General features: G+C 50.7%; 1 protein-coding gene across 1 annotated transcript in view; it reads right to left on the bottom strand.

The window, feature by feature from the left end:
- Positions 1-10764, bottom strand: part of rheb (Ras homolog, mTORC1 binding) — a 30209-nt gene extending 19445 nt beyond the window's left edge. Inside the window, exon 1 of the mRNA XM_018741762.2 lies at positions 10484-10764. Within this exon, the coding sequence (XP_018597278.1) occupies positions 10484-10535 (52 nt within the window). The 5' untranslated portion in view covers positions 10536-10764. The remainder of the gene's footprint in view (positions 1-10483) is intronic.
- Between the last annotated feature and the right edge of the window lie 7626 nt (positions 10765-18390).

Here is an 18390-nt window from a genome sequence, read left to right as displayed (position 1 = left end):
CCATTTCTAATGAGCTGGTGACACCGCCACCGCCGCTGCGAAAGAGACGTGCGTCAAACGGCAGACGACGGAGCCACTCGAGTTAAACGAAAGGATGGAGACGAGGAAGAATGAAACGGAACATAAAGCCCGATCGGCAACAACGTGGCTCGTCTCTTGGCACGATCCCCGAGGGGGGGTTAGGCCGAGGTCGACGCGGGAGGGCTTCGGCACGTCGGCGTTGCCGCGGGAAACCGGGAAGCCTCCGAGAGGAAGGACCCGGGAAGCCGGATGCCGAATCACCGCCGTCGCCGAAACACGTCTTCCGTTCAAGACTCGCAGCCGCGAGCGTTAATGAAAGCCTACCTCGCAATTCATAAAGGGATATTTTTATGAATAAAATGTAATAATGCTGTGAAAGAATGCCGGTGGCTGGAAAGAGTGGCGACATGAACAATGGCTCCCAGAGTGACCCTGGAGGCCTCACGCTTCCACACCGCATTCCGTGCATTTTTTGCAGAATAAAAGGAACAATCGTGCATTGTCCTGCGGCGCAGGATTACTCCCCACGACCCCCCGCAGCCTCCCGGGGAGGGGGGGGGGGGGTTGGCATGGGCCGCCAGATCAGTCCGGCACATTGGAGACACCAAAAAAGTTCCAATAAGTATCAGGGTTTCAGTCAAAAGCTGCACGGAGACACTAAAGGCATCATACTTTTCGCGAACTTCCAAATGGAATGCACGGGAAATGCATGCTGGGAAAAGAAATAGAGGGAAGAATCAAAATGAGGCCGGGTTACGATATCGTCGCACGGGAAATATCCCGATCCGACATCGTGCATTTCCGACCGCCTCGAGTCCCAACAGACGGACCTCCGATTTAAAGGCTGTAGACCGACCGGCATCCCCTCCGCACGGCTCCGGAGCCCCTCCTCCTCGACGCCACGCTCCGGCGGGACTCTCTAACGGAATCACGGTGCTCTGACCTCGAGAACGCCGAGCATCCGCCACCCAGGTGCACAAACCCTGCCGAGGTTCTCGCCCAACGCACCGCGTGAACCGCGGTTCCTCCCCAACAGCCCCGAGCTGCGCTCCGTGACCCCCCCCCCCCCCAACCCAGCCCAGCCCAGCCCAGCCCAGCCCAGCCCAGCCCCTTAGTAACACGGACGCGGCCCAAATGCTTTTCTTTAGTAAAGCTGAGAAGAAAACGCTGAAAGCAGCCAGGTTTTGCCATCACTTCCTCATCCAGGGGTTCAGCTTCATCCTCGAGCGACCGGAGGGGACGCCCGAGTCCGTTCGAGTCGGCCGACGCCCCGCGGACCGACAAGGGAGGCTCGGGGCACGAACGGCCGATTAACGAAATCGCGCTCCAGCCCGGCCTCGGAACATCCGCATTTTGATTTCCTCCACTTCTTAGATCCTTACGAAAGCGCGATTACACGAACGGGACACATTAAGGCAAATGCTTTCGTGCAAGAATATCGAGCCAAATGACCGGAAAGGATCCGGGAAAATTTATATCAATGAACCGTGAGTTACTTATAGCTTTTTTAAAGTGCTTCACGGCACGGATTTCGCTTCCGAGGCACATCACGGCGTCTACGGCTTCGCGGTCGTTACCGGGGCTGCGGACAAGGTATCCGGAGGGCCGCGGAGCGGGAGGTGAGCCGTGGGTTCAAGACACAACTACTCGGGGGCAGGCCGGGACACGACGGACCCCGGGCGGGTCGCCCTCGCGAGGGAACGCGACTTCGGAAGACACCGAAATCCCACGAGCCCGGATTACACCACGGGCGATGCGTCCAGGTGCGTCGCAAGACGCGGGGTATAAATTCCAAAGCTCTTCACAACGCCGACTTCCCATCCTCGGAAAACGGAAGCTGCCTTTCCTCAGGACCGAACAGACCCATCCCTCGACAAACCGGTTTAATTCGTTCCATAAAATCAGTCCATTAAGTGATTTCCTGTTCCGAGACGCTCACATTATCCTGACTACTTCAGGGAAAATAAAAAAATAAATAATCGATTCCCAGAACAAAGAAAAAAAAAAAAAAAAAAACTCACCTGAAATCTATTAAATCATGAAATATAATGTATTTCCAGGCAAGGTACCTTATAATATTTTTAACAAAAATTATCGACTACCCTGAGATGGACTGGCGTCCCGTCCAGGGTGATTCCGGAACAGGCTTTGTCTCACCGCGACTATGTTTAAGACAAGGGGCTCCTGAAATTTATCGGACGGGTAGAAAAAGTACCGAATTCTATCACTTACTCTCCCAAGCATTTACATTTGCTCATTTTCGATTCGATAACGAAAAACGAACCTGCCGCGTCCCCATCGACTCCCGTCCCGAAGCCCGACACCCCTCAATCCAGCCCGACACCATTGAACCTCCAACTCTTTACCACCTCACCTCAAGTATCTGGTGCCTTGAACGAAATACTCAACAGGTATAGAAAAGTGTCCATTATGTTGCCATGCTACGAATAATCAGATTTTAATAAATACGCGAATTCATAAATAACTCATTTCGCAAGCGACGGCGAGAGCGAAACGGAGCGCGCGGTCCGAGAGCATCGCTCTCGGGCCTCCGCTCGACTCCGAGCCCGTTCACGCACACGTTCCTTTCGCCCCGATCTTTTTGCGGTCAACGCTTCCTTCTTGGGACTCGGGGCAATACGCAGGATAACCAATAACCGAGCGTCTCGCGGAAGCCGCCGAAGGGTCGCCGCACGTCTCCGAGGCACCGACCGCTGCGCGACGACGCCAAGTATCAATCGTCGGAGGGAGAAGCCACCCGTTCGAGACGCGCGACGACGTACGAGCGAGCGTTTGCTCGCTCCGCGTGAGGCGGGAACGCGATGGAGGGCCGCGGCGAAGAGCGACAACGGCGCGCGCTCGACGACCCTCGAACCCACCGGAGGGTCCCGCTCCACCGCGCTCTGGGATCTTAGCGCGAGTCTCTCGTTACGTAACGCTTCCTCCCCGAAATCCCTATGCGCGTCCGTCTACGTCCGGCGCCGGGACTCGCGGTTTGGGCCGGGAGCGCACGGCGGCGCGGAGCGGCGCGAAGGGGCCCTTCGCCGGGACGGGCATTCCTCAGTTTTCACACCGCTTCGTGTATAAAATTGCGGTAAAAACACGAGACTGTGCAACAACAGCCGTTCAGCGTACAAACGGTACAGATGTTTTACATAAATTACAACAAATATACACTATAAACACATAGAAAAGGGTCGCAGCTGGTAGTTGGTGGTTAGAGCTGCTGCGTCTGGACACAAAGGCCACAGGTTTGAATCCCACCTCCAGCTGCGGCCGCAGAACCCTCGATCAAGGTACCTACCCTGAATTACTCCAGTAAAATGACCCAGCTGCATAAAAGGGTAAATAACTGTAGGCACCGTGAGTTGCTTCGGAGAAAAAGCATCAGATAAATGTAAAAATTAGTGTTCAAAACGTAACATTTCAGACTAATTCCATAAAAAAAATAATTAATTAACTGAATGTATAAGCTTTAAAGGTAATGTGACAGAGGAGGCAGGACAGGTGAGGTGCTCGCCTCTCGGCATATTTATTTAGGGCGGTGCAGGGGAGGATAACAGCGGGGGGAAGGGGGGAACCGGTAGAGCAGGGCACTGCTTCGGGGTGGTGGTCGGGCCCAGGGTCGTGGCGCTCTCTCTCTCTCTCTCTGGGAGAAATAGAGGTTGCAATTAGCCCCAGCAGCGGCTGGCTTACCCCGGACTCCGCCCTCCTCCCCGCCCGGCTCGGCATGTTACAGGTAACTTTTCGAAGCAATATTTCCGCGCGACAAAACTGCCAAATTCTAACAGTTCTGTTGGAGACGCCGAACCTGGGAGCACCATGACGTTGGGTGACATCACAAAGGTCACTGCAGTTGTACGGCGTCCGGCGTGTGGCACTACTGACCGCTCTGGTCCGGACCGCGCACCGCGTCTGCGGGGTTGTCGAGCGCTGCCTCCCGACAGAGCCCGGCGAAACAGAACACCGAGCTAAAAATACCCGCACGGATGCTGCACCAGGTGGCTCATTTGCATACGGTACCTTTTCCACACCGAGATGCTGCGGAGGTCACTGCTTCCATTAAGACGGAGGGGAGAGGAGTCACATTTTACTGCAAAAATGGAGGGAAACGCGACGCCGCGGTTCATCCGAGCTCTCGGCAGCGAAACCTGCCGTTCGCGTTCAACCGCGAGAGTGGAGAGCGGAGCTTTGGGTCCCAGCCCTGGTCCACGGTGACCCTTCCTCGCGCCTCTCTCGTCCGGAAGGGCGTGCTGCTTCGAAGCTCGGCCTCCTCGCCGACGGTCTGCGGACCGTCTTGTTCCGCCGCGAGGGCCGTGCCCACGAAAGGCTCGCGAGCGTCTGGCTACAGAGCGCCGATTTCATGCTTCGCATAAGACAGCACGTTATGAAGTTAATGAATGAAGCGAAGAAGCTACAAAAAGAGAAAAAGCCAGAGAAAAGGAAAAAAGATTCCTTCTAAAAATAGGTCTGGAGAGCGTCTGCACTGCGCTGGGAAACGGCCCCTTCCAAACGAGGCAGCGCGACGGAACGACTGCTGCTTCGTCCTGGAAAAAAACGTTTCATACAGGATACTTTCTAACGCAACATCCACGAGGAATCCCGTTACTAATGGGACTGGATTCTCGCTCCTATTACTCACGATGCCGCGTATCACGTTTCGCTCGACGAGGAGCTCCAATCTGTGCGTTTCAGTCCAACGTCGGATCTAGTCTCCATAATGAGGGTCACGTGTACAAAGATGTTCCAGCCATGAAGTAACAACAGGAAATTCTGGGAGTGTTTCTTACATTTATATTATTCACTTATCGGACGCTTTTCTCCCAAGTGACGAACATCTCATAGAAAATACGATGTGTTCATTACATGAGCAGGAAGAGACACTGAGATGCAGACGTGTGATTCTTAAGTACAGTTCATTTGTTTCTTTCCACCATATGAACCAACGTTCATCACACGAGTAGCTGCATAAAACTTTATCCGAATATCGATGATCCTTGATCACCTCCCTAGTAATAATTTTTTTAAAGAAACATATAAACATTTACGTTAAATTACAGGAGTGGCTGCATAAAGGATTGATTTGGGCATCATCTCAAAGTTATGTTGCATGAACACAGACACCTTACATGAACTTAAGAGATGACGGGAGAAGTGAGTCTGGAAGACGTGAGTTTGAAGACCCTTTTTAAATGTGGACAGAGATTCAGCAGTTCTGAGTGACAGGGGGAGGTCGTTCCACCACAGCGGAGCCCGAACCAACAACCTTCGTACTTTACCTTTCCTACGTGGGACCACTAGGTGGGCATAAGCGGAAGAGCGTAGCAGTCTGACTGGGGTGTAGCGGATGATCAAGTCTTCTTAACCCCAGTCGATTCCAAAACACAAGGAATGCTGGGAAAGAAGCATTGCCGGAGGTGTGTATACCACAGCCTCGGCGTTCACTTTCCGTTGGCTGTTCCACCCCCTCCGCTAAAGGTCTCGGCAAAACGAAGCTCGAAGCAAAACCCAAAAGTCCGACTCGACATCAAGTTTCGTTTACGAAATTAAAATATGTGCCACGTGTGTCCAGGACCAAGGAATGACGAGGAGGTCTGCCGGTCTAAGGTCGAGCAGAGGTGTCAACGTCACACGGCCAAAGGCGAGGAACCATCTCCGGCACGTCCTCCCTCATCGCGTCGGCAGCATCGACCGAGCGGCCGGCAGCGCTCATCCCCGGGCGGCGGAGAGAACTCAAAGTCTCCGAGTCGACCCGAGTCGAGCTCGTGACGTACGCCGGCCGGCCGACCGGTATCCCTCCGAATTCCACGCGAGCCTCTACGGTCCGAGACAGACGCCACCGACCGGAGACGAGCGAAAGCGCCGAGTTCTTCCTTCGTCGTTAACAACTCGAGGCCCCGATAAGATGGTGAGGAAAACGCGACTTCGTGAGCGCAGCACATCGGTTGACTGGTGTATAAAAAAAAAAAAAAACACACCTTCGCACGCTGACGTCTCCCCGCATCGCGACTCGCGTGCTGCACTCTCGATGAATGTGGAAGGCGCTCTCAGCCGCGCGCCAACTGACGCATCTTCCGGCAGAACGTGCGCTTCTACGGACGCGGACGGCGACGTCCTTCTGGCGCGTCGTTCGCATCGGGCGGGAACGACAAACCCAGACGTCTCACGGCAGGAATGACGGCTGCTCGCGGAGTCATTGGGAGACCTGCGGTTCGTGAAGCGCCGACGTCCTCGGGGGGGGGGGATGAGAAAAGAAAATCACGTAGGCCGAGCGTCAACGAACCCAACGACCTCCCAGGAACTACAGCGTCGTGCGCTTTGCTCCTGTCGGATTCCGAGGCAACGTAAAAGCGCACGATGTATTACGGCCCGTAACTTTTATTAGCGCGGTCCGTTTCACCAGGCTGTGAGAAGCGAACGGTATAAATAACGTCAGAATATTAAACAGCTTCCGCGGGCACGACGTTCGGAGCCTCGGCGGAATTTGCATGTGTCCGACAGCTCGGCTGCGCGAAAACTCCGGCACATTCCGCCCGTTCCCAGCATTGTTCGGTTTCTCTCTCTTTCTCTCTCTCTCTCTCTCTCTCTCTCTCTCGCGGTTTCCGCTTTGATCCATTGAGCCACCTCACGCACTGGGGTTCGAGAAGAGCGCGAGAGAGGGCCGCGGAAACCACTCATTCACAATTCCCCAAATTCATATTTCTGCCTTTCAACGCAGGCCAACGTCCCGGGCTTGGCAGCGGCACATGGAACCGCTACGCGCCCCTCGAGGCTCATCGAAGTGCTCCGTGATGCTGCTCCGTGATGCTGCCCCAAATTATTTCTAAAGGCACTTCCTCATACAGCTATTAACCGCTCCGCTTTTCACGCTCATCTCTCCATCCGCAGCCCGAACGTACGGAGAAATATGTTTCCGGAAGCGTCGCTTCACATCTCAATCGCCAATGAACTCGGGAGGAATCCCGAGCGAGCCCCGCCGACGCTCCCTCTCATCCACCCGGCATCGACAACCACTTGTCCGGTCGCAGGGTCACCCTGGAGCGGAGCCTATCCCGGAAGCGCAGGGTGTGGAGCGGGGCAGGCGACCACACACACACACACACACACACACACACACACACACACACACACACACACACACACGTACACGGGCTACGGGAGAGTGAGAGGCACCGGTTTACTGGAAACGCATGTCTTTGCAGTGTGGGAGGAAACCAGAGCACCTGGAGGAAACCCACACACGCAAGAGGAGACCATACGAACGCTGCAGATTCCAACCCGCAGCCCAGGTGCGTCCTACGAACAGACCAGGGGGTGCGTGTCACGCTCCCCTCGTAACAGAGACCGGCATCTCGGCGTCTTCTCGAGTTCTCCTTCAACAGGCGCAGCGACGCAACGGTTCAGTGCGCGCGCCCGACACAGTAACAATGTGTCCGGAGCGATGACTCAAAGACAGTCATCTTGCTCCTCCCTGTACGATCATCGGAAAGCCGAGCGTTGAGACGGCACGCGCCGATTCACCGCGGTAACCCAATTTCCGACGAGGTTCCATTGCGCCGCGATACGAGCGCCTGCGATTCCCGCTGCCCTTCCGGCTATAAATACTCAGAGAGGGAGGGAACAACGTGTCGCCTATTCATAGTTTCTCATCATCTACTTCTTTCCAGACGTGCGAGCGAAACCGGCGAGCGAGCCGGAAAAGGGGACGTGCGCCGTGCGTGGAACCGGAACGCGGGCCGTGCTTCCCGGGGGTCATCGAAGGGACGTCCGAGCCGACGTGGACGAGGAGGCTGAAGGCGGCGCCGAATACGACGTTATTCGGGGCGACGCGGACACGGCGCGTGTGGAACAGGGCAGCCCCGCGCGGCTCCGCCGTACGTAACGGCGCGCGGTCGCAGACGTCACCGACGGCACGACGCAGGGTGGCGACGGTCAGGACCCTATTGCAGGAGGCCACACGAAAATGGGGAGAAGAGGCAAACTCCACACAGACTGAGTGTCACTCAATCCCACATCTGAACCCAAAGCTCAGGAGCTGCGCGGCACCAGCGCTGCCCGCTGTGCCACCCGGGAGACATCTTGTCCTCTTTTTTCACACATTTACTCATCGTTATTAATTTGTCACAATATGCAAATGACTCGGAAACACTTTGGACCCGTAACACGTCTCGGATGCGCGAGCGTCGGGTTCGACGCCGCGTGTCAAAGGACGAGGAGAAGTTACGGAGCCGGGTCAAAGGTCAGCTCTCGTTGGTGCGCGATGCTCACGTCCCCCCTCCGATCGCCCGTAGGGCCCCGCGTCAGCATCGTTCCGGCGATCGCTGCGGCCTCCGTTCGCCAGCGCTAAATTACACCCGATAACAATGTGCTCCATTCCGCAGCATCATCGGCACGAAAGGTTCAAAACTAGCGCCAGTTTAAGTGTTTTAACTAAATTCTACTAACGACAAGTCAGCGGATCAAGAGCCACAGCGCATTAATTATTACAAATTATTAATAATAACAACATCAATAAAGCTCATTCTAGGCACACCAATAAAGAGGCCCAAACAAAGGATGTGATGAATTTGTACCGAAATAAATGGCCAAATTATGCACCGTTGCTCTGCGGGGGTCCCTCCGCAAACACGATGACGTTTCGTTCAAAATCATACTTTCCCCAGTTCAACGAGGGAAACGTCACACGGCGATCAGCATGAAGTGGCTCCTCCTCCGAAGGGTCAAAAACGCACTTTATCGTAACGCCCCCCCCCCCCCCCAAAAAAAGTCGAGGGTCGATTACACTCGGTTTCGTAACAGCGCGTGTGCCAGTGAAACACAAGCCCCACCGGTGCCGTCGGAATATTTCTCTGTACTCAACGCAGGCCGTGCTGGACAGGACTCTAACGACCGTACTATAGTACAGTAAAGGTACATGTACAGGTGCACAGTGGCCCGGTCGTCTTTCCAACCCGAAGTGGATGCTAGGAAAATGGCACACACAAACACAGAGTATTAAAAGTGCACGTTGCCTGTAGTTAAAGACTCTACATTCGATGTGTTCATATTGAATTGATGACAGTAATCAATACGTTACAACTCAGTTACACAACAAATCATCTCTCTGTGCTTCTGTAGAATCACACAATATACCAAGTGTCTGTGTGTGTTTATTTTTAATTATATACAGTGAATAATTAACAGTGTATATAATTATACACCGAATCAGCACAGTACATTCACCATTGGCTATATATAACTGCGTATGAACAGTGCTGATACCTTGTATAGTTTTAAGCAAATATGCAATGATACAAAGTATAATTATATGTAACATAGATATATCCGTAATTCACTGTATTATAATTCTATATAATTAAACACCGGACCATCATTATATGTAATTTACTGAGAACATGAGAAGGTATTACCAGAGTACGTTCAGGGACAGTTTTATGAAGTGGTTCATCGATGTGCATTAGAGATAATGAAACATTTTGCATCAATGGAAATTATCATGTGCACAAAATCACACAAAGTATCGTCTTTACAAAGCGGACGAAACATTGTATCGTTTGTGCTCATGATTTACACACTTCAATCGTCGCCCTATAATCGAGCGATGCCCAGTACACCGAGTACTAGAGAACGATTCCCAGTATACCGAGTACTGGGGAAAGATTTCCAGTACCCAGTACTGCCGGACAATAATAACGCCCAGGAACAGCAGTCACTGTGTGCAGGTTTCGAGCGAAGGAGCGGCGGGTTTCTCTGGAAATCGAGATTATCATCATGTGTTTCTCTCTCTCTCTCACTCACACACACACACACACACACACACACACACACACACCAGGCAAGTAAAACACACCGGCGGACTAGTCGGTGCTGCGGCTCGTCCCGCATCTCGGTTCGCCGTCAGGGAAGGGGGGGGGGGACCAACCGGAGGAGCCTCGAACGGCCCGAACGGATCGCGGAGCCGCCCGCTGCTACGCCGGATCTCTGCGGGACTTCGAGCGACGGACGGACGTCGACGGTCCGTCCGATCCGATCCGATCGGTTCGGTTCGGTTCGGTGTGAGAGAGACGGAGCTGCTGCTGCTCCTCGATCCGTTCGGGGCCCCCCCACGACGACGGATGGGCGCCAACACACACTGACAGCCGCGCTCAGGAGCACACAGTCTTGACGCCGACACTGACACTGACACTGACACCGCATCGATCGGACGGTCCTGCTGCAGCAGCGAGCGGGAGGGGTCGGCACCTGGCCGGCCTGGCCCGCTCAGTCAGTGGCTGCCTCCTGGCCGGACCGGAGCCGGAGGGAGGGGAGGTGAAAGGAAGGGAAGGAAGGGAAGGGAAGGGAAGGGAAGGGAAGGGAAGCGGAGCGGCGGCGGCAGCGGGAGTGGGAGCGGGAGGAGGAGCGGAGGAACACAGCGGCACTCGCTCGCTCGCTCAGTCGCCCGCTCAGTCGCCCGCTCACTTACCCACGGATCTGTATCCCAGGATGGCGATCTTGCGGGATTTCGGCTGCGGCATCTTTTTTCTAGCAACGACACATCAACTCTTAGCTACCTCGCTAGTGTGAGCCCGAAAATAGCGACATGCAGGGGCGCGCGGAAAGCGCCTGACACCAGTTACGCGGCACGGCCTTCTCTCAAATAAAGCAAATTAATTTCGAAGCTTTTATTCAAGAAAATTCCCAACAATTTTCACGCAAAAAAAAAAAAACCACTCGAGCGTCTAGTATCTGCGTCACTCTCCTGCCGATGCGATGTATTATTCATGAGTCCCGTGCTGGTTGGTCGCGTTTATAGCGAGGGCGGATCCCCGCGGCGCCCCGAGCTCCTATTGGCGCTCATTGACTCGCTGCTGCGCGAGAAGCCGGGTTCCCGGAAGCTCATTGGCTGTGAGGAACTGTTGTGACTTCGAACGTGCGCGATGGGTGGTCGACAGCGCTGTCATTCACGGAATCCCAGCGAAAGAGCGCAAGTAAATACAGCGCTGTGCTGGAAACGGAATGTTCACGCACGTTTCCGAGTGACGCGCGCCCGCGCGCCGGGTCACCATTTCGGGAGGCACGAGTCGGGGCACGCGGGCTGCATCAGTCGGCGCATCACCGCTACGACCAGATACACACATAATACGTGTGTGTGTGTGTGTGTGATTACATACATAGAAATGATATAGGTAATTAGATATAATATATGTATATACTGGATACATAATGATTGACATATATCATGTGTGCCTTCTTCTAGTACTTTCCATTGTGAAGACGCGATGGACATCATTAATACACAACAATACCGATTTCATGTGGAAACGTGGGCCGGTAAAATACCAGTAACATACCCGTAAGGCCCATTATTATTATATTTATATGAAGCAAGAAGCCGGTAAAACGCGGCTGAGAGGAAACTGCCACGAGCCAAAGTAGAAGAATGTAAAGAAAACTCCGTAAAACCACCGCAGACTCCAAAATGCTTTTATACTTCTTACATTTTTTTCATACACTAAAAGTAAGAAGGTAAGATAATGCAACACTATAGACTAGTTACGGACAGTAGTACAGTAACGTACCGTGCTCGTTCCAGCCTCAGTCCTGCTCTCCTGTGGCGCCCCCTAGTGGCGAAGTGGTAACAGTGGCGAATCCGCTGGGGGGCGGCATCGGTTACACGTGTAGCAGCGGTTCCAGTCACGTGTCAGTGCGCGGGAGCGGGTGGAGATGAATGGTGAAAGTGGGAAACGGAAGTGTAATAAAGGCACAAAACGCGCTACAGTACAGTACATTGATTGCTTTGATGCTGTCTATCGAATCACTTTGATTCCAACCTTTTATTAGCTCAGAAACACCAAACAGCCTTTGATGTTTTCTTTCACATTTCATTCAGTGAAAACACACACACACATACAGTAGATGTTAGAAGAAAACTTGTAAATTCGACTCGTTCTAATGACCATTTCACTCGGAGAACATTTTTTATATATATATATAAAATACTCGCTTCTGTTACCTGCTTGTCCCGGAGAGGGTCGCCACAGTCCGGAGCCCATCGCGGAATCACCTGGCTTTGGGCCGGGGGGTGTCACCCTGGACGGGACACCGGTCCATCACAGGCTCCCCAGACACTCACACACCACCGGCAATTTAACGTCACTAGTTCACCCGAAACCCGTCTTTGGACAGTGGGAGGAAACCGGAGCAGCCGGAGGAAAACGGGGGAAAAAAATAGGGGGAGAACGTGGGAAATTCACAGGAACTGAGCTGGATTCAAACCTACACCCAAACGGCCGCTGCGCTCCTGTTCTGCCCCCATACAAGACATTGTAAGGTACAAGTAGTCAGAAGTGTAAAGAATTACCCTGCTGTTTAGCTTTAATCGTGGAAACGTTGACTTTCAACATAATAAGACTCGGAATTTACAGAACACGTATCACTTACAGCCCAGTTTTCACCCACAACAGATAAGGTTATACCCTTCACCTCTGAGCAACCTACACCCTTAGACATGGGTTCAAATCCAACTCTATGCAGTTAGTTTTTCTCCAGAGCAATTTACAATTATTTACAAAGCTGGGTCATTTTACTGGAGTAATTTGGGACAAATACCCTGCTCAAGGGTACTAACGCTAGAGGTGGGATTTGAACCTAAGACCTTGAGGTCCAAAAGTAACAGCTGTAATCGCTACGCTATGTTCTCCTTTGATAAAGGTTATTGCACAAGAGGGGATTCGAACCCAAAGCGCTCAGTCCCCCATGTTTGAGATAAATGTCGTGTTGGACAGAGACTCTCCCGCTGCTCTCTGGCGACACCTACCGGCGGCAAGTCCACGTTCCCCCTCATTACTGACTGATAGCGGGGAAACTTTAAAGCAAAAAATGTCTCCTAGAATTTATTTGACTCGCACACATGTTTTATTCCGTTTATTTTGTCGGCACAGGGGTCGACGGAGGACTCAGTTCCTTCTCGACGGCTCTTCTGTGGATCCCAGTCTAACCCACACTGTGGAGCAGGCAATAAAGCACAGACGCATGCTTACTTCCATAAGTAAAGTTAAATATTTTATTGTTACACATATGCACCGATTAACTAATAACATTCTTTATATCTCAAAGCTTTAACACATCTAAAAGCTTAATTCGGGATAACGGTAATCTCTGATTCACCGACTTCAAGTGAACCGCTGTGATTTAAAAATTAAAGTGTCCACTAGAGGGCAGTATAAACAACAAAAAAACACCTTTTTTCCACCTCAGCCGCTTTTGTCACTTTAATTTTTCTGTCATTTTCTTTTCTTTAGCGACAATAAGCAGCAGCATATATTCAAAGAGAGCTCGAGATGACAATGTAAAGATCTCCATATCTCCAGTTTTAGACAGTACGGAAAATTCTTGCCCAGAAACATCTGAGCCCTTCTCTGTGGATTATGAATCAATCATTTTGTTGTAGAGGCAGGAATCTCTTGGTCTTTAAGGATATATGATGCTTTGTTGCGCTGTCGTATGATAGAAAACATCTTGACAGCCATGTTTCCATCTGTGGATGTTTGCCTGAAGCGTAATGCATTTTCATGTCAAAGTGAACAGTCGCCTTTGATAACAGCAAGGGCTCAGTGACAGCAAAAGGTAAAGTGCTACAACAGTTACTTGAAAGGAAAATGTTTTGGAAACTTCCACCGTTAAGCTCTGGCTCAGAAAAATCAAACAACCGATCAAAACAATCCAGGTGCTCCAGCTGCAGACCCGTCGACAAACTTCCAGCTGCCCGGTCTTCCTCTGGATCAGGGAGCACTGTGGCTCGGGGAGGAATCCACAGCCTGGCTGGCTCTTTGTGTGGGCGTGGAGGGCAATGGGTCCACAAAATCACTTTTCTGTTTACCTTTAAAGGAAAAAAGTGAATTACTAAAAGCACTGGGGACAGGAGGGACTTTGTGTCGAAACCCAACCCATTTGATCCTCCAGAGGCTCCTTGATGCTCATCTGGGCACCCGGTCGATCAGCACCTCTCCGCTTACTGTCCCGATTGTGCTCTTATTTTCGTAACTCTTTAGCGCATCATGACTACAACATGAAAAATTAGTAAAAAGGGTGTGAGGAATTTACACAAACGCTGAATATCATGTGCATCTATATTTAAGTGTGTGCCGTGTAGGAACTCGAAAAGAGCTGTATGCACAGAGAGAGAGAGAGCCATTCGGTATTAGCAACAATATTAATGAAGAACCAAACTGTATTATAGAGTAATTAATGCAATTAATGAAGGAAAATGTTACGTTGTGTTATAACTACAGTTAATTATTGAAACAACTGTGTCTGTTTTAATGGTATTTGGTGACACTGGCAAAAATGGGTGTCACTTCTCGGGGTTCAGGAACATAATGTTTGTCTTTCAAATAACATAAATATGATGAGTTATGAAAGTTTGAGATTTTTTCTGGAACACATGACCTTCATAAGGTGGGGAAGGCAGTATTTCTGCGTACCTGTGCTACTCCAGCTCTTCTGTAGCTATTACATCTGTATGCACTACAGTTAATAATCTCTAACAAAACATACATACATATAATACTCAACGATGGAATGTTAATTCAACCTTTAATTAATAAAACAAAAAAAACTAGAGAGGGAAGACAAGAAAAGTTGATTAAAAGAAAGCAAATGAATTCACCCTTACTTAACGAGTCGGAATCATTCGGAGCCTGCGGTCCAAATGGGGTCATCATCACCAAGATTATAAAAAGTGAAGGTGGCGAACAAGGCCTGGTGGAGCTTAAGAAGCTGCGTGGTTCCACTTGGGTTTAGTGGAATTTTCACATTCTCCATGTTTGCGTGTTTCACGTCAGCTGGTGACTAACAGGCCTGTCGTTCGTAGCTCCGTCTGAATTACACTGCTGTCGTACCGATGTGTCAATGATTGTAGGGAGTTTAGTGTAGCGGAGCCTCGTTTGTCACCTTGAATAAATGTGTCGGCCATATTCTGCACAGTAACTGTTGGAATTTTCTAGATTTCTGCATGTATGACGTTGGATTAAAACGTGATCTCATCTTCATCCATGTTTCCATTTATTCATCTAGCAGACACTTTTCTCCAAAGTGATGACAACCCAGAGAAAAAATTTCTCCAACAGATGGAGACGTACATAGATGCAGACACCAGATTTTCAAAGTACAGTCAGTTTTTCTGATACCACCTTTTGGACTAACACACTTTAGTTGGGTGGCTGCGTACAGAATTTGTGGAGGACAACATTTTTAAACAGATGACATTAGCATTACATGAGTAGCAGCGCATAGGAGCCATAGAAAATACAAAGGTAACTGATGGATTATGTGATGCAAATTTATGAAGTAGATGGGAAATGTGGAGAGACTCGAGTCTGAAAGAGATGTGCTTTGAGTTCCTTCTTGAAAGGATTCAGCAGTTCTTAGTGAGAGAAGGTCATTCCATTGCACTTGGCACCAGAACCAAGAACGTTTGGGCTTTTGATTCTGGACCTCTTTTGGGCAAGACCACCAAGCAGCCAGAGGTGGAGGAGCACAGAAGTCTGGCTGGGGTGTAGGGAGAAAACAGGCCCTGTAGGTATGGGGGAGCAGATCCGTTGATGGTTCTGTAGGCCGCAGCCAGATATGGGCAGTTACAGGTATGGAGAGAGATAACGATGTATCTCTGCAGGACCCAGTTATCATGTCAACGTGTTGAGAGGAGCAGACGTTAGTCAGCCATTATTCCCAGCATCTTAACCGATGAAGATGATGAAATGAGTGAGTTGCCCAGCTTGATACAGAACTTCTGACAGGTGCACATACCAACTGGGAGGGGAAGGATCTCTGTTTTTGAGAGGCTGAGCCGTAGGTGGTGATCAGACATCCAGACAGACATGTCTGTAGCTTTGGGGGGGGGAGGGTGGAGAAGAGCTGGGTTTTGGTGGCATTATACTGATAGGAGAATCTGTGAGAGGCAGCGACAAGACCATGAGAAGAGCTGTGGACTGAGAAGAGCGGGGGGCCCAGAACAGAGCCCTGCAGAACACCAGCTGAGCGTGGCTATGGAGACAACAGGGGACCATGCCAGACCACCTGGAAAGATCTAACTGATAGGTGGGGTTCGAACTATTTCAGCGTCATCCCTTTCTTGCCAAACTGTCCCAGAGAGGAAAGAATAATCTGGTGACGGACAGAAGGCAGATGGGAAGCTAGCAGAGGAGAGTGAGGATTTAATGATAGGAGAGATCAAAGAAATAGGTTGTTGGGAAACTGCCTGCAGGAGAGGGGAAGGGATGGTAACAAGGGGGCAGGTGGTCGGTCTGTATGAGAGCAGGACATCGAAGATTTCATCTTCTCATCAGGGTTGAAATGCAGAAAAACAGGCTTTGCTGGGAGATCCAGCACGATTGGGGTAGCTGGATGCTGATAACATGTTGGTGACGGAGGCGACTTGTCTCTGAAGAACGAGGCAAAATTATCGGCACCGAGAGAGGAGGAGGAGAAAGGAGGAGGAAGAGGGCAGAGGAGGGAAGGAAATGTGGCGAAGAGTTTTTGATTTCCACCGTTGCTGTTCTGCAGCATTAAGTCTGGTTCTGTTGGGATGGAGTGGAGCTGATAACCATGTGCTGGACTGGAAGTTAGTGGACAGACAGAGTCTCAAGGGAAGGACAGGGTTGGAAGGGAGACGATGGTGGCATTGTGAGTAACCCAGTCACCATGACACTGGTCGAGGGTACCAGGCCTCTCAATAACTGTACTGGCGCCTGCCAGGGTCAGTGCTGAATTGGACACCACTGAGGCATCGGGACGCACAGAGTCCAACCAGCTCTCTCTCTCTCTAGTAGAAATCTAGTTGTTTATGTGCCCTTCTAAATCGTGGACTTTCCACACCAAGTCATTATCGGCTACGCATTTCAGACACGTGAAATTGTCCACGATGTCACCGGGTCCAAGTAAGAAATACACGTTTCAGGACGGACAACCTGTAACGGCAGCTTCTGAAGACACGTTCAGGGCGGAACTCGTGTCAAACAGGGATTCCGTTGTCTCGGCCGGTGGCCGAGTTATGTAACGGCCTAATCGAAACCTGGCCTGGACCCGGTCGAGCTGTTGTGGCGAGACCTGAAAAATCTCTCAAACCTGCAAAGTTTTGAGTTAAAGCAGTTCTGCGTAGAAGAGCGGACAAAATTCCTCCTCAGCCATGGTGAGACCCTGGTCAACAGCTCCAGGAAGCGTTTAGTTGCAGTCATTGCAGCTAATGGTGCTTCAAGACGTTATTAATCAGGCAGCACAGTAGTTAGAGCTTTTTCCTCTGGATTTGAAGGTTGCAGGTTTGAATTCCACCTACTGCTGTGGTACTCTGAGTAAAACACACACCCGCTCTCTGAACCACTTGTCCCATGCGGGGTCGCAAGGAGCCGGAGCCTAACCCGGCAACACAGGGCATAAGGCCGGAGGGGGAGGGGACACACCCAGGACGGGATGCCAGTCCGTCCCAAGGCACCCCACTCGGGACTCGAACCCCAGACCCACCGGAGAGCAGGACCTGGTCTAACCCACTGTGCCACTTCACCCCCCACCTGAGTAAAATACTTACCCAAAAACTCCTCTAGGAAATAACACCCAGCTGTACAAATGGGTAAATCACTGTAAACAACATAACGTTGTCAGTTGTTCTGGAGGAACGTGTCAGCTACTTGAATAAATGCGAAGGGGTCATTTCTTTCTTTAAAATTTATATCAACACTTCATTATCTTCCACACCAAGCAAATGACATAAAATCAACACCGGCGTCACCTTTTCCTCACTCAGGCTCCATGTACTACTGAAACAAAGACATGAGATCAAATTTATTCTCAGAAAGATGCAAGAAGAAACTGGAAAGGGAGAAAACACTTTTTCACATCACTATTACAATAATTGCCATTATTATCAGTCATTTTCATTATTATGTATTACTTACTGTTTTGGTTCTGCTGTTACATCATTTGTGATTTCTGTCAGTGTCTCTTGTTCCCCCGCTGCAAAATTATTGCAAAGGGCAGTTTGCTAAATTAATTATAGTTTATTGACTGTGATCTTTTGGAAAATTACTGCGAATGAAGTACAGAGAACTTGTCTACTAAATAATGGAAAGTGTTTCAATGGATGTTTTTCAAATGCTGTTTCAACATGCTTTTTGCGATGTTTCATGTGGCAACATTTCAGTTTCGGAGGCGTTGGATCCCTGTCGGTTACGGAGAACGGTCCGGAACACCATCCGGATTATACCCGCTGACCTTTCGCCGACGCCACTTTTCAGGCCTCCCTGGTTTATGAAAGAGAACACAGCACAGGAAAGGGCAGTCGGAGGGAAATACAAGAACATGCCTGTTTTCCTAATATCTCTGGGAATTAATGACATT

Source organism: Scleropages formosus, chromosome 7 (genome assembly GCF_900964775.1).
Source record: "Scleropages formosus chromosome 7, fSclFor1.1, whole genome shotgun sequence".
NCBI lineage: Eukaryota > Metazoa > Chordata > Actinopteri > Osteoglossiformes > Osteoglossidae > Scleropages > Scleropages formosus.
The sequence above is the reverse complement of the archived record's forward strand: the minus strand, read 5'-3'. Positions and strand labels throughout refer to the sequence as shown.